Consider the following 23,229-nt stretch of genomic DNA (forward strand, 5'->3'; position numbering starts at 1 on the left):
ATAAAGAGAATAGGCAGAAGCAGTCTTTTTCAGTACCTCGCAGTCAGGGACCAAAAGAGAAGGAAGTTTCTGTAACTCCATCCTTTCGGATCCCCAAAAAGCAATGACATGGTAAGCCTCAGATTGTCTCTAAATCATTAGATACCGGTAGGGGGTCGCCTCAAATATTTTCTACCAAAATGGGAAGAAATAATAACCGACAAATGGGTGTTAGACATAATAAGAAAGGGATATTCTCTGGAGTTCAGAGAAATTCCCACATTTTCAGGAATAAAACGGGCAGTAGTTCCTCCAAAAAATGTACATTTTATTACAAAATAAATTTCATGTCTTTTAGAAAAAGATGCTATAAAATTGGTTCCTGTTCATCATCAAAATCAAGGTTTTTACAGTACCTTTTTCCTAGTCCCAAAAAAGGATGGAACAATGAGACCAGTAATAAATTTGAGGCCACTCAACTGGTATCTGATAAAGAAACACTTCAAAATGGACACATTAGCAAAGGTTATAAACATGGAAAAAACGAATGATTCTGCAATTTTAATAGATTTAAGCGATGCATATCTTCATGTGCCAATAATTCCGAAACACAGGAAATTTCTAAGATTTGCTTTTCAAGGCCGTTGTTACCAGTGGAAAGTAATGCGTTTTGGACCGTCAGTAGCTACCAGGGTGTTTACCAAAATAGTAGCAACAGTAGCAGCCTATTTGAGAATCTTAAATCGTCGATTGGCGGTGTATCTGGACGATTGGATGGCATTAAATCAGTCCAGAAAAATGTTGTTGGCAAACAGGGACACATGTCTGAATCTTCTTATATCACTAGGTTTCATTGTCAACCTGGAAAAATCCAATTTGTAACCTCAGAAGGAGATTGTGTACATAGGGGCCTTATTCAATTTCATTCAGGGTCGTATATTTCCGACACAAGACAGGATATTAAAGATTCAGTACGCAATCAATCAAATGTTAACAGGTCATGTCAAAGCAAGAGATTTTCTTCATCTTCTTGGGTTAATGGCATCGTGCCTAGAGTTAATTCCCAATGCTCGTCTCTACATGAGACCCATTCAGTTACACCTACTCAGTTTTTGGAAACCGTCTCAGGATTCATTGAGCATGAACATCCCATTTACTCGACACCTAAAATCACATCTAGTTTGGTGTCAAAATTAGTCAACACTTTAAAGGGTCGATTGTTAGTTCAGCCCCCTTCGGAGATAACAATAACCACAGATGCATCAAAGACAATATACGGAGGACACATGAACAATGCATGCATACAGGGTTCATGGTCTCCAGATCAGAGGAATTGGCACATGAATTCTTTAGAAATGGAAGCAGTTATCTTGACATTCACCCATTTTCTTAATCGAATTCAAAAGAAAACGGTGTTGATCAAATCAAACAATACAACAGTGGTACAGTACATAAACAAAGAAGGAGGTACCAGGTCCAGTCAGTTGTGCATTCAAGTTTGGAGACTTTGGAATTTAGCAATAAAGAACAATATTGTGCTGAGAGCAGTGCACACTGCGGGGAAAAACAATTTATTAGCAGATCAGTTGAGTCGAGTCAGGATTCAACCAACAGAGTGGTCTCGGAATTCAATGATTGTGAACAAAAAATTTCAAATTTGGGGTTTTCCTCTAATGGACCTATTTGCCTCGGAACAAAACAAACAAACTCAAATATTTTGTTCACGGTTTCCAACTAATCAAGCATATGCAACAGATGCACTAAGCATTTCGTGGGAGGGGATGTTTGCCTATGCATACCCCCCTCCAGTATGTCTAATTCCACGAATTCTGAGACATATGTTGCAATTCCATTGTCAGATAATTCTCATAGCGCCACAGTGGCAGAGAATACATTGGTACACAGACATTCCGAATTTACTGGTAGCACCTCCAAGAAAGCTACCAAAGATTCCAAATGTACTGGTACAACCTAAAACAAACATAAACCATCAAATGTAGAAATGTTAAATTTGACAGCATGGATGCTGTCGACAAGCAGTTCAGAAAGATTGGCTTTTCTAAAAACACTAGAACCCTTCTCACAGCTGCATGGAGAAAGGGTACACAAAAGGACTATTCCAGTAAATTCAGAATGTACAATAGCTGGTGTAGTTTGCGGAAAATTAATACCTATTCTGCCTCTTAAGTACAAATTGCCAAGTTTTTGACTGATTTGTATGAAAAAGGTTTACAATATAGAACCATAAATGGATACAGGTCAATGTTAACAGCAGTTGTTCCTCCTGTAGATAAATTTAAAGTAGGGCAACATCTTCATATTATCCAGTTGTTAAAGAGGATATTTAATTCTAGACCTCCAGTAGTTAGACTGGTGCCTGAATGGGATTTGATTAAGGTTTTAGACACATTGCAAACAAAACTTTTGAACCTATTGCATCAATACATCTTAAGTTTCTTACTTTCAAGACAGTGTTTTGTTTGCAATTACATCTTTCAGGAGGTGCAGTGATCTACAGTCGCTTAGGATAGGTGAAGGGCCTGTAAATATTCAAAGAAAAGGTATTACTTTCATTCGTCATGGTTTAGCCAAGCAGAATAGACCGTCACATTATGGAGCCACAGTGTTTTTTTCTTCATTAAGTGAGAATAAGAAACTTGACCCAAAAAAGTGTGTTTACTATTATTTGAAGGAAACTAAACAGTTTAGGAAAACTGTATCAGGAGAGGATGAAAGCAGACTTGTTCTATCTTTGAATGAACCGCATAAACAAGTATCAGCATAGACAATTGCCAGTTGGATTGTGCAAACTTTGATATTTGCTCTCGGGGACAATGATGTAAAGATTAATGCTCAAAGTACCAGAGCCATTGGTTCCTCTTTTGCTCTTTTTAAGGGAGCCTCTTTAGATTCAATTATGCAGCCTGCAGACTGGAGTAAAGAGAACACTTTCATTAAGTTCTACCGTAGAGACTGTAGTCAAAAGGTGAACGTTTTAGACATTGGAAAGTGAAATTTGTTGAGAAACTTTTAGCGAGTCGCATGTTATGATTTTTCACAGGAAGTGAAGAGTGTAAAAGTGTATATATTTAGGGAAATTTTTGAATGGATATTTTATGGATAGTTTGATACAGCATATCCAACAAGGACATTCATGGATAGTAGTGGTAGTTAAGAAAACATGACTACCGGTACACAGAAATTAGCAGTGACACCTCCAAATGGGTGAGAATACTGCTTTGAAATCTATCCTATATGTAAACAAAGTATGACTGGTAAGTTTAACGAATGAAATGAAATTCATAAATTTGAAATCAAATTCAAATTTTATGAATGAGTTAAACTTACCAGTCACAATATTACCCTCCACCTCCCCTTGCTTATTTCTGTTTTTAGAGAGATTTTGAGTTTTCACTGGGGAAAGTAAAACTGATTGGCGCATGCGTATTCACGCCGATCTTGATCAAGCAGACGCTTGCTACCGTATTTATGTCGTAAATTCGCAAGCGTTTGAGCGAGTCTGACCGAAACACGGAAGTATTATCCTATATGTAAACAAAGTATGACTGGTAAGGTTAACTCATTCATTAAATTTGAATTTTATTTCAAATTAATGTATTTTTTACTACTTCAGGAGACATGGCTTTTTCAATGTAACATATATAAATTAAATTAAATTAAATAGGTCAAAATTTGTGTTTTGCGGCTAAGGGAGTCGATTTATACATCCCTATCTCTCCAGTACAAGTACCCAGAGGTTATGGAGGTGTCGCCATCCTGTGGAAAAAGGACATGGATCATCTTGTCACCAAATTGAACGAGGGTAACCAGAGAATACAGTGTGTCGAAATAGGTACAGAAGATAATAGATTAGTAGTAGTATCAGTATATATGCCTTCTAGAAACACTCATCAGTCAGAAATAGAATTCCAAGAATGTACGGACCAGCTCAGAGAAATTATTGTAAAATACAGCTAATCGCATGAAATCATCATGGAGGAGACATGAATAAAGACTTATCCACACAAGCGCCTGTGTTAGGGAGAACAGCGTACTTGAAAGAACTTATCTCTGATTTTAACCTACAATATGACAATTCGGGGAAAACCTTCACAAACTCACAAAGTGTTGAGTGTACGGAGATTGATTATTTCTTGGTAAAAACCCCTGAAAAGGACAAATACACAAAAAGTAGTTTTAAACAGCATAGACGTTAACATCTCGGACCACCATCCTGTGCAAATTTCTGTGGCGACACAACTCAAACGAAAGCGACAAATTAAAGATCGTTCCATACATATACTTAAGACAAATTGGAACAAGGTGGATACAGATCTCTACTCTGAAAAACTTAGACGTCGTATTTTATTACTCGATCCTTCAGAGTAAGACACTGTGGAACAGATTGAAAACTACTCAATGAAAATAATGTCGATAATAAAGGAATCTATTGAAGACCAGGCAAGAAAAGTGAAACCTATTAACTCTAAACCTAAATTGAAAGTTTGGACTGAAAAAAATGAAAATGAACTTAAGAATTTGAGAGCAGCATTTAAGTTGTGATCATCACAGGGGAAACGCAGAGAAATTGATAATGTTTTTTTTTATGTCTCTGAGACAAGCAAAAAAGTCATTTTGCAGTTCTTATCGTTGCGAGCAAACGAGGTGATTGGCTCAAGACAGATAGAATTTATTGAAATCTAGAACTAGTGATACAAAACTTTTTCACAAATTAATTAACAAACAAAGAATAAATAAGACATTTATGGTTGACAATCTGTGCGTTGATGAAGAGAAATATTCAGGTGTGGAGGAGGTAGTGAACGGTTTCAAAGTTTATTCAAAGTTTATTTCCAGAAACTTGCGGAACACTCGATTAACAGTAACTTTGACATTGACCATAACCAAAATAATGAAATTGAATTTAAACATATTAATGATATAGTGCGTGAAAAAGATGTCGATCCGGTTACATTTGAAGAATTAGAGAAAGCAGTTAACAATATGAATAAGGGTAAATATATGGTCTCACTATTGAAAGTATCTTGAACGGTGGAATAACTGTTTGTCATGCATTCCTTGAAATATTAAATGCTATACTGAAAATTGATGAAGTACCCAAATGTTTGAAAGTTGGATTTTTAACGCCGGTGTTCAAAAACAAAGGTTGTAGCTCAGAAGCAACAAACTATAGAGGAATCACAGTTCTACCAGTGATAGAGAAACTATTAGAAACTGTCATCAGTGTTGGAGAAACATCAAAGCGTTTACCAAAGAAGGTTTACAGCGAACACTTCCCCACTTCATGCAGTACTTATCGTGGAAGAAATAATGAGAAACTTCAAAGATAGTGGAGAAGCAGTAGATCTGATATTTGTATATGCAAAGGGACAGCTTTCTACGTAGTTGGTGGTGTGATCACCACCACCTACTTCGTCGAATATACCACTCAGGAGTAAATGATAAAATCTGGTCAATTATAGACAGTATTCATTCAGAAGCGACTAGCGTTGTAAAGTGTGCAGGGATACGTTCTGATCCAATTAGCGTACTACAAGGAGTGCGTCAAGGAGGTATTCTCAGCACAGATATGTACACAGTGTATATCAACCCATTGCTGAAACGTATGGAACTCACAGACAGTGGTTGTGGTATTAGTGAAATACGTTGTTATGCAAGTGCCTGCGCGGACGATGTAACTATAAACTCTACCAAAAGTAACGAAACAGCAACTTTGATACGCATGGCAGAAGATTTCGCCAGTTGTGAGAGATATCTACTCCAACCAAATAAAACAGAAGCTCTCAAAGTATATCCAAATAACTGTAAATCAAAAACATATGAATATTTTGAAATTTATGGTAAACAGATGGTAAACTATGGTAAACTCCGAAGTCAGCACTCATCTTGGTCTTAAAAGATCCGAAACCATGAACTCCACAGCGGAAACCAATGTGGATCATAATATCCAGAACGCGAGGCGCACAGCATATAACTTTATGTCAGCTAGACTGCAGGGTGCAGCGGGACTCGATAATCCTACTACTTTACATCTTTTTAAAACCTTTGTATCACCAGTATTGGACTATGGTCTGGAAATTATTCTTCTGCGTAAAACTCTAATGGACAGACTTGAACTTTTTCAAAAGATACTTTTAAAACAACTATTTATGTTACCTACAAACACCTCTAATATTGCCATATATTTGTAAAGTGGACTTTTACCAGTAGAAGCACAAATCCATAAAAAAGCATAAGTACTCTTTAAAAATGTATGTCATCAAAATGAAAATGCAGTAGAGCGTAGGTTGGCAGAGAGACAATTGACAGTTAAGAACGAAAAAAGTAATAGCTGGTTCATTGAAGTGAAACGTCTATTTTGGTGGTACAAACTTGGTGAAGCAGAAGATCTACTGAAAACACCTGTAAAGAAAGAACAATGGAAACAAACAGTTAGTAAATCGGTCAGTTTATGGTGGTATAACAACTTTCTAGACCAAGCACAACATATGACAAGTCTTAAAAACCTAAACTTGAAATCAGTTACTCCAGGAAAACCACACCCACTACTTCAACTACCTTCAAGCTCGTCTTATGATGCAAAAACACCTGTAAAGAAAGAAAAATGGAAACACACAGTAAGTAAATTGGTCAGTTTATGGTGGTATTACAACTTTCTAGACCAAGCACAACATATGAAAAGTCTTAAAAACCTAAACCTGAAATCAGTAACTCCAGGAAAACCACACCCACTACTTCAACGACCTTCAAGCTCGTCTTATGATGCAAACAGACTATTAATGAAGCTGAAATTTATGAGTGGCACCGACATACTCCAAAGTAATCGAGCGTCGTTCAACCAAAATAGCGTCGATCCCACCTATCTTCTGTGTAACGAAGCTCCAGAAACATTTAGTCATTTTGTTCTGAACTGTTCATTGACGTCAGAAATACGTAAACCTACCGTATTATAGCCGACATTTGTTACGAAATCGAGAGACTGATGCCAAATCCTTGGGACTCATTCACCACCGACGAGAAAGTACACACAGTCATAGACTGTTCTGGTTTAAGGCGCAGGGGTAAATTAACAAAAACAGAGACACTGAGGCTTCAGAGTGTTGAGTTTCACTGTAGAAGACTTTTATTTACTTTACATACGGAAAGATATAGACACTTACAAATAGGAAACGTCATTAAAAACAAGGCTACATCCGTGGTGCACTTATAAGTCTGATATAAGTAGAAAGGTGACGAAGCAAAATTGTGTCGCGAACTAAACATTAACACTCTGACGTGCTTGTCACGGTTGGCCCATAAGGGCTGTTAAGACAATAAATACAGAATACAGATGGCGGCGCCCATCTCCAAGAAAGTGTATATCTTTGGACACTCGTTTGTGAAGAGGTTGAAAGATTTCATTCGTCATGATCCGTCACTACGTTACGATTTGGGCGTAACGGGTAGTCCGATGATACAATACTCGGGTTTCTCAAGCGCTACAGTCGACCATCTTCGAAACAACTTAGATTACATCCTGTATTTCAACCCAGACATTGTGGTCTTAGTGGTTGGAACAAACGATATTTACAACCCGAACCAATCGCCACTCTCTGTTGCTTCGGCGATACGTGATCTTGTGGACACTTTACTTTTTGTTCATGGAATTCCACAAGTTATTGTAATGCAAACCCTTCATAGACATGCTTCTACTTGTCAAACTCGTTATCCAGTTGACATTGATATACATAGACATAGTTCAACTACAGGGTTGACGAAATGAACAGTCTTCTCATCGACTGGCTAAATTCTGCGCCCCTTGGCCGAGCATACCTGTGGCGTTTGAAGGGTTTTTGGTCACCAGAATGTACCCGCATGAACTTTGCAGATGACGGCTGTCACTTGTCACCTCGCGGCCAACATAGATTCTTCAATCACATACGGGCGGCAGTGGTCGCTGCCCTTAAACAATCAATCGGATTTGTATCACATTTTGCCTTATCTTGTCGGGCTTGTTTTATTAAAGCTGCCTGATTTAGTAGGTTCAGGCCAGCTCTATATCAGTGTCACATTTTTGTCACTTTTAGTTATTAATTTAGACTGAGAATATTTTTTTCTCTACAACATGACGGCTTTAAATATCATTTCCGTCTGAAATGGTTTCTATCTAAATACAGTTATGTTATTTTTCATTCGACCCCTGCCCACCTCTTTTATTCATTTTAAAAATAGGCCTGTCTTTAGTCATGTGTCCGGTTGGACTTTGACATGTTTAGCTCACCTGAGCACAGCGTGCTTATGGTGAGCTTTTGTGATCGCTTTTTGTCCGTCGTCCGTCGTCAGTCGTCCGTCGTCAACATTTTGCCTTGTGAACACTCCAGAGGCCACATTTATTTCCGATCTTCATAAAAATTGGTCAGAACATTTGTCCCGTTAATACCTCGACTGAGTTCGAAACTGGGTCATGCTGGGTCAAAAACTAGGTCACTAGGTAAAAAAAAACAACATTGTGAACACTGTAGAAGTCACATTTGATGCCCAATCTTCATGAAAGTATTCCTTATATGGCTATAGAGAAGCCTTATGAACGCTCTAGAAGTCACAAATGTCGCCCAATCATCACGAAACATGGTCAAAACATTGGTTTCATTGATATCTCGGACGAGTTTGAAAATGGTCCAGATCGGTGAAAAAACATGGCGCCAGGGGGCGGGGCAGTTTCCTCTATATGCATATATTGAAAACATGTGAACACTCTAGAAGTCACATTTTTGCTCCAATCTTCATTAAATTTGGTCAGAACATGTGTTTTCTGGATATGACGGATGAGTTTGAAAATGGTTACATTTGCTTGAAAAACATGGCTGCCAAGGGGGGGGGCATTTTTCCTTATATGGCTATACAATGGCTATAGTAAAATATTGTTAACACTCTAGACGCCACATTTATTGTCTGATCTTCATGAAACTTGGTCATATGTATATATTGAAAACATGTGAACACTCTAGAAGTCACATTTGCTTGAAAAACATGGCTGCCAAGGGGCGGGGCATTTTTCCTTATATGGCTATATATGGCTATAGTAAAATATTGTTAACACTCTAGAGGCCACATTTATTGTCTGATCTTCATGAAACTTGGTCATATGTATATATTGAAAACATGTGAACACTCTAGAAGTCACATTTTTGGTCCAATCTTCATTAAATTTGGTCAGAACATGTGTTTTCTGGATATGACGGATGAATTTGAAAATGGTTACATTTGCTTGAAAAACATGGCTGCCAAGGGGCGGGGCATTTTTCCTTATATGGCTATATATGGCTATAGTAAAATATTGTTAACACTCTAGAGGCCACATTTATTGTCTGATCTTCATGAAACTTGGTCAGAAGATTCATCCCAATAATACCTTGGACAAGTTCGAAAATGATGCCGGTTGGTTGAAAAACATGGCCGCCAGTGGGCGGGGCGTTTTCCCCTATATGGATATAGTAAAACCTTGTTTACACTCTAGAGGCCACATTTATTGTCCGATCTTCATGAAACTTGCTCAGAATATTTGTCCTAATGATATCTTGGAGGGGTTCAAAAATGGTAACCTTTGCTTGAAAAAATAATGGCTGCCAAGGGGCGGGGCATTTTTCCTTATATGGCTATATATGGCTTTAGTAAAATCTTGTTAACACTTTAGAGGCCACATTTATTCTCCAATCTTCATGAAATATGGTCAGAAGATTTATCCCAATAATATATTGGAAGAGTTCGAAAAATGATGCGGGTTGGTTGAAAACATGGCCGCCAGGGGGCCGGGCATTTTTCCTTATATGGCTATAGTAAAACCTTGTTAACACTCTAGAGGCCACATTTATTTTCCGATCTTCATGAAACTTGGTCAGAAGATTTGTCCCAATAATATCTTATTATCTCAGGTGAGCGACTTTGGGCCTTTGTTTATACCGGAATTTAATTATCTGTTCAGGCTTTACGTTTACATGATCAATTTCATGCCTGATTTCAGTCATTCAGTCAGATGTTTTATTGCTGCTAGATTTTAGTATTTCAGTTCAGGCTATCGTTTGTGTAATTCGATATTAGGCTTAGTTAAGTTATGCAGTTCGGGCTTCTATTGATGTTATAGTTCTTTATGAAGGAATTATGTTTTTGCCTGATTTTAGTTATTGAACATATTCAGTTCAGGCAATGTTGTATATTTCCAATATTATGCCTGATTTTAGTTATTCAGTTGAGGCTAATATTGATGTTATAGTTCTCTACGTAAGAACTATGTTTGTGCCTGATTTTAGTTATTCAGTTCAGGCCAAGTTTATATTTTCCAATATTATGCCTGATTTTAGTAATTCAGTTCAGGCTTATATTGATGTTATAGTTCTCTACGTAAGAACTATGTTTGTGCCTGATTTTAGTTATTCCGTTCAGGCCCAGTTTATATTTTTCTATATTACGCCTGATTTTAGTTATACAGTTCAGGCTAATATTGGTGTTTTAGTTCACTACAAAAGAACTATGTTTGTGCCTGAATTTAGTTATTCCGTTCAGGCCCAGTTTATAATTTCCTATATTATGCCTGATTTTAGTTTTCCGTTTAGTCCAATATTGAGGTGATAGTTCACTACGAAGGAACTATGTTTATACCTGATCTGAGTTATTCACATCACATACATTATCTAATTCTAGATCTGATTATAGTTATCAGTTTAAGCTGACTTACATATTTACATGTATGTCGGATGTATTTATCAGGTCAGGCTAATAAATTTTCTGTTCTTTAGGTTCATTATGTTTTCCAGATGAAGCGAAAAAGTACACGCAAAAAGACGGCCACGTCTACAGTCATCTAGTGTTTGTTCTTTCCTATATGACATACAAGTCCGTCCGGCCTAATACCTTTTCACTACTAATTAGGACAATACATAAATTTATATGATACATATGTTACTTGTTGCCGAGCATTGTTCAAAGAAATTAGATACCGGTCAACAATAAATATATATTTCTCAACAAAATGTTAACACTTGCATCGTGGAATAAAAATAATAAAATAAATGAATGACAAGAAGGCTACATATGCTAATGGGCGCTTACCTAACATCCTTAGAAACTAAACTGAAAGTACCCACCACACCATGAAGGCATCATTTGTATCAGACCAGAATACGTTTTTAAACATGCATGTACATGTATACATTCCAAATATAACGCTTTTGGCAGGTGTCATTGACTACAAGCAGTAGCGTGAGCATTATTTATAACTAAACTGCAATATACTGCTTGTTATTTATTGTACTATAAGCTTGAATTTTATGCATCGCCTACGATTAACCGATCTGATCTGAAAAAAAGCCATTTTTCAAAACACTACACATAGACAATGTGCATTAAATACAAATCTTGTCGTGTATAATCTGGAATGAATTTTACAAACACGTCATCTCGAAAGTTGGGTTGTGCCATCAAATACTGACAATATGAAGTGCGCTGAATAAGTAGACCTTGTGTTAAACATATTCGAACTAGAACATACAACAATTTACATGGAACCAAAAATATCAGAACTGCGATTATGTCATTTATACGTTGAAACAAACATCTTTTATGAATAACGGTAACGGATTTGTAAACTAAGTGGGACAGTTGTAAATCGTTTAAGTACATAAACATTGCAACATTAATCAATAAATTCTATTTTTCGAGATAAAACACTTAAGTTTGTGATATTGCACTACCAGGAGCCAGAGTTGAAAGGACAGCAAAGGCAAACTATTAAACATGCGTCGTAGTCAACTTAACCCAAATAGTGCTGGAACCAACGGCAATTAGTGTCAAAAAGTCTTAAATAGAACGAATACGTATTGGTTTTATATTAGAGGTGTTGTATCAGTGCCACGTTGCTAAATCTGGTTTATAAGTTTTAAATTGAAACACTGACGTTAATCAAAATCACATTATTTAGGTTTTATACTTGTGAAGTACACATTTACATATCGCTCAAATGGTTTCATTCATAGTGATAGTTCGTAAAATGTGGCTAACAAACAAATGCTCAAAACAAATAACAATTGTGTATACATGTCTATCTCATTAACTTGTCTTGTCATTTAGAAAACAACTCCTGTCAGCGTGGAACTGGAATTACAAAAGATATTGGGCATTCAACAGAACGATCCCTTTCATATGTTCTCCCAACGAATATCGTGTTGATGAAAACATGCCACCCAAACGGAAAGTAGAGTATATAGATGTTTTATATTATTTTATACCACGAAAACGATAGACAAAGTGCTGCAGAATTCAAAGACCACCTTGTCAATGATATTCAGCTGCAAGATGGGGAAAAGGTCCTCGCCTTTTTGTACGATGAAAGTGAATTTTTCGCTTTAAATAACAGAAAAATCGGACAACTGTGTGATGCTATGAACAGAAGCATATATGTTTTAATCTACCTTACAGAAGAATTCGTAAATGATAAGTGGCTTGAATTTGCCAAGGAAGTTTGTTTAAATGAAGCAATTAATAATCCTGACAAGCAGTGGTGCGTGAGACGAGTCCTCACAGAAAAAAAGCAATGAAACATTTAAAATCCCACTAGACATGAATGCACTTTTAGGATTGAATTATTACATTAATGATGAGCACTATTTCAAACAAGTTACATGTTTGATTGAGTCAATAATTCACATCAGAAAGAATGCCGATGCTAAATTACAAATCCTGCAGAACGAAGCGACAAACATATCTGCATCGCATCCGGAAACAAATAATGACTCGACAGATATCCAAACCAGCAAACCATTTAACAATACGGAAAAAATGGACCTTAGTAACGAAAACTTAACCCGTATGAACTCCATTCCCCTGACTGCTTTTGAATGCTTTGGTCAGAAAGTAACTGAAACTGAATGGACCCACCAGCATGACTCGGGACCCAGTGTTTCCACAATAAGCACATTACACTGTGACATGGCGATGTCCTTACCAATTCCAAAATGGTCGAATTCGACAAATCTCCCCTCATTTAGCGATGCACAAGGCGATGAACGTGGTACTACTGAAACAGTACAAATGCAGATCACCACAAAGCAGGAACCATGCGCAACATTACTTGTGAAGTTAGTCGACACAGTCCTCCCAGTCAGTATCCCGATCAGACTACTGACCACCTTGAATCAAACTTCAAAACTAAAATAAAGAAGCAGCGAGGAATAGGTAATATATGTTGCATGTATGTGCGTGCAAGTGTAAGTGTATGAATGTGTGAGTAATTGTGCATGGAATGATTTTATAATTACCATTGAATGCAACAAAACAGAGCAAATTAGTACTAACATATGGACTTTAAACATACTTTTGTCAAAAAGAAACAAAATGACTCTTAATATTCACTGAATTTTATGAATGAGAATTTGAATAAAATGGTATTTCAGGTCAGGTAAACGAAGCGATGACAACTGATGACTGGTTATATCGGTCACTGACCCTGCAATCGTTTGAAGAAAGCGACAGATCGATATCTGATGGTTCATTAGTAGCTAATGGTGGAGAAAACCAAACACAACGCAAAATAGTTAATACACTTGAACATGAACTGCCCCAATCAGTCGGAGGTCAGTATGACGGCCAAACCTGTATGACTGATGCAATGCGCGAAGCGGCGTTAATACCACAGTTTGGAACACGGTTAAACTCCAATTCAATTGGTTCGTGGACTGAGGCAGGATATCAGTCAACGCCCTGTTCCGATAACATCGCTGAACACATGCGACCACAAACCCCCACTGATGTCAATCAAAATGAGTACGTGAACAAACAAGGTGATGGTGTTTTATGTGCAGCTTACTTGACTGAAAATGAACCAATAGGTGCGTGCAAATTTTATTTCGTTGTACGTGTATATATGCTTGTTTTGGGTGTAAAGCTTTTAAATTTTTTAAAACTGTAGAAATTAATATCGCGATATCAAACAAGCACAATACATGGTAAAGCCACCGTCAATTGCATAAAAAACATTAATGTTTTGAACACAATCATACATATTTTCTCTTCTGTTGTGCTTAAAAGTACCATCTAATAGCATACGGATAGCATTTAAGCCATAAAAAGGGTAAAGCATGTTTTATAATAATGAATGCAATCATGACATTGCTAACTTTTGAATTTACAGGTCCAATCCCATTATTAAGCGCCTTTTGCAATGAAACTTCATCACAAGAAACAGAAAGCGGAAGAGACCCATGTAATCATGAACCAATTATTGGCGTACATGACTCTGCAAAAATAAACAGGCAAGCAACAGTCGGATTGTCACCTGTTGTCCACAACCAAAACTATAATAAAACGGTAAGAGTTTTTCTTTTTAACATTCCACGTTTACAATATTTTGGGACAGTCCTCCTACCTGATATTTATAAATTTATTTCATTATAATAAATGTTGTTGTTTCTCTAGGTCATAAAAATATACGAACCAAAATGGAGATCAGAACATGGTTCAAGAAGGTAATGCTAGCGACGTCGAGGATGAAGAAGAAATGCATCCATGCGATAATCGGAACGGCGAACCCTCAAGTGATAAGTAGCAGCATTATATACAATATGTATATATCAGAAACTTTGACAACAGTATTATTAATCTGATTAGAACACATATTACAAAATACAAATTATGCACATAGTCTGCAAAACAATATAATAAAAAATGTGATAAGAATATAAATACATATATAATATTTTATGTAACTAAGGTAAATAAATTGCAGTTTTGTTTAATAATGGTGTTTAATTTGATGTTGCACCTTCACAAGACGTAATCAACAACGCGGATGATGATCATATGATCTCCGCTTTAGGCAAGAATGATTCCTGTCCGGTTTTTGCTGCCAAGAAAAGAGAGGAAACTTGCATACTTAATGATACTGGGGTGAAGGAAGATAGTGACACAGGAGATTTTACAAAGGTTACTGGCAAACATATTTTGTTCATTTGAATACATTTAATCTTATACATTTTGGTATACATATTATAACAAAGTTCTTTTTTTTTTTCATTGTGAGTATATCAACGATGATATTTGGAAATATATTAGACTTGGAAAGTATGAGAACTTTTCCATCCACATTTTAAATGGTAAAGGTTTTATTTTTCAGGAAAGTGTGCATGACCCAACATGCGATTATTTTGGTCCAGAACAATCAGGCAAACAGCCCTGCGGCCATGAAGAAATGAAAGCTCATGAAAACGGACGGTTGTTTATCAAGGAAACAACATATGTGGATCATGCCAATGTATGCACAAGTAAAAACACGGACAACGTTAAAGAGAAAACCAGCTTTGTTCAATCCAAATGGTCCAGTTATGCAGCAAAGATTGGTGTGGCTGCATGTGTCGTTGTGCCTCCTATTCTTCTTGTAACACTACACAGGTAGCTTAACAAGGAAACATCTTTAACATTTCAACTAATGGAGCGATGAGTACCACTAGAATCAAACAGATGGGACAGCAGACATCCTCATTACGGAATACATAACCTTCCATTAAATTTGTCTATCAAAATCAGTAATGTCATGTGAGAATAATATCCTAGTTAGAAAAGGTTCTTAAGCTGAACAAGTTCAAATCAGTACAGTTCTTTGATTTACAGGTAGTTTTCAGTGTCAACCTATGTTTTCGAATTAAACTGTTTCCAGACATTTTGAAGGAGTCGCCCATATTAATATCATGTATGTATAAACTACCGGTATTGAAACACTTAAATTATGTCATATATTAAGGCTGTGTCCTTAAGTGGCAAAATTAAGTTTGAAAGTCTTTCAGATAATGATAAGCCTTCTAGTTCGGGAACAATTTATTGTATATTTTCAATATCAATGTTATTGTTTTTATTTGATAATTAGATTTCAATATCAATGCCTGGTAAAGTGATAAAATGAGTACGTATCCATTTATGTAAAATTTCTTTTTATCAGTCCAATTATTCAGTTTGATTTGTTAAGTGTACTGGTTATTTGTAAGTTCCACATGTTTGAAATTTAAACCCCAAAGGCTTTTTGAGACAATCTCTGTTAATCAAAATTCCATTGTTTTCTGTAATGTTATAAAAATGCATTATTTTTAAAGGAGACTTTGTTAACTTGTCTGTATATTAGGTATTTTAAGTTTTTCTTCACTCTACTAGAACGGATCAGTACCAATAGTCTATGGCTGTTCTCATAACTCTAATGGAAACGTAGTTTTTCGGTAAATCTAACTCACGTGTTTTAAAACTCTATATATAATCTCTCTCAATATGTATTATTTATCACTTCTATATTATTTATAATACATGATATGAATCTGATCACAACTTTATATGTGTAAAAGTTTCAGACTATATCCTATATATTTATATTTTGGCATTAAACGTGCATCTGCTTTTTATTAATATGTATGTATAAAATATAGTGCACAGGTTATGTTAAAACATGAATAGAAAATGTCTTGTGTAAATAAAGATTCAATGTGGTAACAGATAGCAACCTCTGCTTATTGTTATGATATGTATATATATTATTGTATTTCACAATCAATGCCTACAAAACAGCTTTGTTGATTGATACGTGAATGCTTTTTTCTGGTAAACTAGATTGTTATAATATGGTTTCATATAATAGGTTGAAGTCAAAAACTGTAAAAAAAAATGTTTTTATATACAGGGTTGTTGTTGTTAAGGACCTCCTCAGGGAATGAAAATACCCCCATCCATCTTACATATTTAAATTAAACTCTTCATTTGTTTATAGATTCGGCAAAGTTCATAACTTATTGTAAAATAAGTTTGATATTCAAAGGGAGGAAATCAGCTGAAAGGAGGAAAAATCACACCCCTGATATATTTACAGATGGTTTATATAGCGTCGATACAAAGTAAAAGGGCATTTACTGGAATCTCCATGGACGACTGTATGTCTGTAGACACACATTTTATTAGAAAAGCTTTACAACACATTTCCATACTTGTCTTTACGGTATGTGGATCATTCCTCTTGATATATGAGCGTGCCATTTTTACCATCTTGTGTCAAGCATTACAGAAATAATGCTACCTGTTCAACTTAAAATAACTTAGTTTTGTCAACCCATGACCCTTCGGTCGAAATCCCACCCAAATAATTAAAACAAATGCAAATATTTAGCTCTGCAACCACAAGGCAAACTGTTTCATATTAGGTATGTAGTTCTCTACACACTTTGTGTAAATAATGCACCTAGAATTACAGCTGTCCAAGCCCAATGATCCTTTATATGATTATTACTACCAGTACTTACTACATATTACATGATGCATTGGAGGCACTGTTACCACTGTGACAAGCTCTAGTTCCTCTTGATATCTTGATCCTCTTGATTTAAGATTATCATATGTTAAAGGCTAAAAGGAGTTTACGGTAACAGAGATCTGACTTTGTGAAAGGTAACAGTTTGGATCTATGGGTAAAAATGAATTTGGCTTTAAAGTTGCATTGCCAGTCTTCATTGTAAATCAATAATGGCTTCATGAATAATGTGTATACATGTAGTATTTTTGGTCCAAGAATTATGTGATAGCTGTGTACTTGTATATTCAGGTTAAAATTAAAGGTACTTATTTCCCTATCATTCCACATAATGTTGATTGTTTTTTTACAATGATGATACTTCATAAATGGATTAAACATCAGTTTAAGGTAAACAAGTGTATTTTGTGTTCTTTATTTTATCGCCCAAACAAAGTTACAACTCTCATCCCTACACAGTTCAAAACGTTTCAGAAAAAGAGCCATATGTGCCTGTTGAGTCCATATAAATAACACTTCTGCTGTGGGAACTGTTCTTTCAGAGAATTCTGATATATATTTTTTACACATAGTCAGCACTGATGAAGATGCTTATTGCAAATTCCACATAGCTCAGGTGTTTACTAATTTAATAATGATATCAAAACACATTTAATTAATTCACTAAACTATTCATATAATAATGAAAACTTAACTACGCTTCAAAAACAAGGTATAATATCACTCATTCCAAAACCTGGAAAAAACATAGAATCCTTATCGAACTGGCGCCCAATTAGTTTACTAAACAATGATTATAAAATTGCAACTAAAAGTTTAGCAAACAGAATTTAAAAAAATATTACCATCAATCATTTCAAAATCTCAATCTGGTTTCATAAAAGGACGTTACATTGGTGAAAACGTTCGTCTTATCCAAGAATGCATAAACTATTTTAACAATTCAAATAATCCTGGTCTAATATTCTTTGCAGACTTTGAAAAGGCATTCGATTCGCTTGATCACTCATTTATGTTCTCTTGCTTAGAAAATATGAACTTTGGTGAAAGTCTCATTCAATGGGTCAAACTATTCTATACCGATATTAACAGTATAATCATTAACAATGGCTTCTTTTCAAACAGTTTTAACATCGAACGAGGGGTTTGACAAGGATGTCCACTCTCATCATCGCTATTTATTATTTGCATCGAGTATCTATCACATCACATTCAATCAAATAAACACATAAAAGGCATATCACTAGAACCTGACGAAGAAATCAAACAGTCCCTATTTGCTGACGATGCAACTTATTTTTTAAACGACAATTACGATTCTTTCCATAACCTAATAGAGTCGTTAACCCTTTACGGAATGACATCGGGTCTTAAACTAAACAAAAGTAAATGTACTGTGCTACGAGTAGGTAAATTAAAACAAAGTAATGTCCAATATAAAAAAAAAATGAAATTTAATTGGACATCCGATGAAGCCACAACGTTAGGAATTACTTTCACAAATAATGAAAATGATACAGTTCTTAAAAACATACTTCCTAAATTACAGAATTTTAAAAACTGCTTAAAATCATGGCATCACCGTAAACTTACACTAATCGGAAAAAACACAGTATTGAAAACGTTTGCACTTCCTAAATTAATTTATGTATTAACAGTTCTCCCAAATCCACCAAATGATGTTATTAACGATATAAAATCAGCAATATTTAATTTCATATGGGACGGTTAGCCTGATAAATAAAACGAACTCAGTTAATTCAATCCGTAGAAAATGGAGGTATCCAATTAACGAACATTGACTCATTCTTGAAGGCAATCAAATGCAGCTGGGTTAAAAGATACCTAGATAATACCAATACGAGTAAATGGAAATTATTCTACCAGAAAATCCTAAAAAAATATGGTGACTCCTTACTCTTTGAATGTAACATCAGCAATACTATCTTACATGAAATTGCAAACGAAAACATATTTCTGTCTGATGTTCTATCAGCATGGAGTGATGTCACTCATAAACTAGAAACCAAAACCAGCAGTAAAACTGTTTTATGAAACAATAAAGACATAACTTCAAACAATAAGACGTTTTTCTATAAAGATTGGTTTGAACGAAGCATTAAATATGTCGACCAATTATATGACTTCAGAATTAAGGATTTTTACTCTTTTGATGATATATGCTACATATAAGGAATACCTTCAAATAATTACCTGAAGTATTACACACTAATCAAAAGCATACCCATACATATTAAATCTGAAATCAATACAAATAATACACCATGTACTCAAACAAAATTCGTAGAAAACATACTTGGAAGAAAAAACAAAACAAATAAAATATTGTACACACTACAAATTAAAAACCCTACAGAAAACTCCAAAACCCAAAATAAATGGCAAGTCCTTTTCGGGGAACATGAACTTAATTGGAAACACATATTTACCATGCCATATAAAGCAACTGTTGAAAGCACACTGAGAAATTTTCAATATAAATACATCCATAGAATTATAGCTACAAACAAATATCTCTTTAAATGCAAATTATCTAATTCAAATCTGTGTGATTTCTGCAGTGAAAACATCGAAACTATAGAACATCTTTTTTGGGAGTGCAAACACATCCAGCCTATTTGGAATCAATTAGCATCTTTACTTGAACAACAGCAACTAAACGTTAAACTATCTTTCTTAAATGAAAGTTTCGGAATTAACTCATTGAAATCAATAGACTGTAATAATATTGTGAATTTTATTCTTATAATGATGAAATATTTTATCTTTATTATGAAGTACAAAAAACAAGTACCAAATTTTAATTGTTTTGTCCATAGTCTTAAACTAAAAATCCAGATTGAGAAAGAAATAGCCCTCAGTAATGACAGATTACAAATCTTTGAACAAAAATGGAATCGGATTAAATTCTGATAATGTTTGTCCACTTATATACATTTCACTCTAATGTTAGTTTATCTTTCTAAAATATATATATATTTTTTTTCAATCTTATAAGATCATTGTGAATGTTCAACAAAACACACAAGTCCAGTATGCTTTCTTCCGACTTAATACAACTCATCATTTTTCATAACTATTCTTCAGTTGTTCTTTTCTTTTCTCTTTAAAAAAATATATATATTAGCATATCTTGTATAACGTGTCTGAATTTATTGCTTTGCACAATCACTATGTTGTATGATCATATACATGTATACATTGTATTATTATATTGAATAAAAAAAAATAAAATGTTTTATGGTTCCAGTGACAAGTAAGATTTTAACTCAAACTGCAGTAAATCTGGAGCCAGTTTACAAGGATTTTGACATTTTCTGTTGCCAACCCCTGAAAAACGATTATAAAGGTGCAAATTATTGTAGAACAATAACCTGGCAACACCCAAAAAAGTTCACTCCCAGCAATTTTCCAAATCAACAGCTATAATCTATATATGCAGTAATCAAACGAAAATCTAAATATAACAGCAGTTTGCAATTGCATCTTCTGCACTGAGATCCTTAGAGATGAATGAATTCTAAAATTGTAAATGGGTAAAGTCAAACAGAAACAACGATCTTATAATGCGATCAGGTGTACCAAGCTCAAGTTATTAAAGTTTGCTATGATAAAATTTGACCTTGAATGTTATCATTTTGCTATGATACCTTTTAAACATAAGTATTAGCCATCCTGTAAACTAAGTTTACCTGTTTTCCATGATGCTTTTAAAAATCGGTATTAACAGTTCTCTACGATGCATCTCAACTCAAGTATTTCCTGTTTGCTATGATTACTTTTTGTCACTCAGGTCAACTGTACATAGTGATCAAAAAGAGACAATATTCTGATCACAATTTATCCCTTGGAACTAACAAGTTTTTCCTGTTACCTAATTGTGTCATATTTTTGTCACATGAATATAAACAAATCGACAATTTTAGGTCACTATAGTTTGTATTCAAATACATATGGTCTAAGGTCATGTTTATTTGTTCCTCATATAAATCAATTTAAGGGCAAAAAATACATTTTTCAGTTCGATCTGAATAAAATTATTTAAAATAAAAGGGTATTAATATAAATCCCTGCAAAGGTCTATTTCAGTCTGTTTTGTCTCTTGGTAACTGAAAGTCTTTTGGCTTCTTTGATTAACATGCCTTCCTTTATAATGGCAAAAAGGACAATATGAATATCAAACGTGACTTTCCCTTATACCTGATATGACAGCTATTTTATGTGAACCATGCTCCTCCCTGGCTATTCTCTCTGCTTCCTCCAGCAGCAACATCCCAAAGCCCTGAATTGATAACGTATCATTGTGATTTTCCGCCATATTATTGTAATAGTGTTTGTCTAAATTATAAGCCTTATTTAACTATTTTAAGTCATATGACCGTGGTAAGTTCATCAACTCACACTTCCACTGCGGGGAATCACGTGATCACAAAAGTACAACGTACGCACAAAATGGCGGAACAAGCTCTCGCTTAATGACGAAAATCAAGATATTCTCATATTTTATAATATCAAAATAAATGATAACTATGCGCAGAGTACCCGCTTAGTCGCCTTATGTACTCTGGTAATTGTCGCTTTTCTTAGATTTCTGTACTTTTCTCAAACATTCAGGAACAATGAACAATGAAAATTGTACATCGTCTGAACATACTTTATTTTGACGTGTTTGCTATTCAAGACGACAAACAACGAAATAAATACAACATTTTTTGCTTGATAACATGCATAGAATATTTTGTACAAGGTTTTGCACGTTGTTTAAGCTTATTTAGATTTGTGGCTAGGAATTTGAAAAATAGTACATCGTCTGAACGTTTTTTGTTTGCGTACATCGTCTGAACGGTTTTGAGCACATCATCTGAACTGCTTCTGTTTTTTACTTTTAATGCGATGTTTATCATAATAAAATAGTAATAACATCTGTGATCAACCAAGCGATTTTTCGTCCAAATAACGTTCTGTTCTATGATCAGAAAACACAAAATCCTGTGTTATTTTACATGTTTACATAGTGTTTAATTTTATTTAATAAAATTTATTAAATTAAATACAAGTCACGCTCGAAACAGGTTGTTATATATATAGGTCCGATTGAAACTAGTATGGCATGAAGTAAACAACCAACACCGTATTAAGATTGAAAAAGGGCATTTATTACAAATGCCATAAATGTGAGGGCATTTAAAACTGGATGCCCTAGAACAATGAATGTTATACAAACACAATAGTGAATAAAATATGTACATTCATATAAAAACAAAACATATTGGTAAATGTAATTATACAAGTAATGTACAGAATACCATAATGAGCGATATAGAACCGCCTGTACATTCATATCAAACAAAACATAGTAAGTGTAAACATACACGTTATGTACCGAATGCCATAATGGGCGAGAGAATCGCCTGTAAAAATACATAATAAAATGATAAGTGGCGAAGGTTGGGGAGGTGGTGGTTAGGAAGCGTAAGCTTGGCGGTGTAGCTGCACACGCCGAAATATTACTGGAAAGAATTTGGGAGCATTCTGATTGGATAAACATACCACATGACTTTAAAATATACAATGATTCGCTGATACTTAAGCGTGCAAGGTAACACTGCACTAGTTTAGCGTGTTAACAAAGGTATTGAAGAGAACTTCTACAAAACAAGAAAAATTATCACAATGACATAAAAAAAAAACTTTATGTGTGCATAAACTTGGTTTCATGTATTGTTCCTTAAATGCGAGTCATATAGGTCCGATTGAAACTAGTATGGCATGAAGTAAACAACCAACACAGTATTGAGATTGAAAAAGGACATTTATTACGAATGCCATAAAAGTGAGGGCATTTAAAACTGGATGCCCTAGAACAATGAATGTAATACAAACACAATAGTGAATAAAAT

At 34.9% G+C, this 23,229-nt stretch overlaps 1 protein-coding gene across 1 annotated transcript; it reads left to right on the plus strand.

The window, feature by feature from the left end:
• The first annotated feature begins 12,753 nt into the window (after positions 1–12,753).
• LOC127872233 (uncharacterized) lies at positions 12,754–15,221 on the plus strand. The gene is made up of 4 exons (XM_052415564.1): positions 12,754–13,206; positions 13,425–13,859; positions 14,162–14,337; positions 15,183–15,221. Exons 1-4 carry the CDS (start codon positions 13,089–13,091, stop codon positions 15,219–15,221), a joined length of 768 nt encoding a protein of 255 aa, XP_052271524.1. The 5' UTR covers positions 12,754–13,088.
• The last annotated feature ends 8,008 nt before the right edge of the window (positions 15,222–23,229 follow it).

This window comes from Dreissena polymorpha, chromosome 3 (genome assembly GCF_020536995.1).
Source record: "Dreissena polymorpha isolate Duluth1 chromosome 3, UMN_Dpol_1.0, whole genome shotgun sequence".
In the NCBI taxonomy this organism is placed as follows: Eukaryota; Metazoa; Mollusca; class Bivalvia; order Myida; family Dreissenidae; genus Dreissena; species Dreissena polymorpha.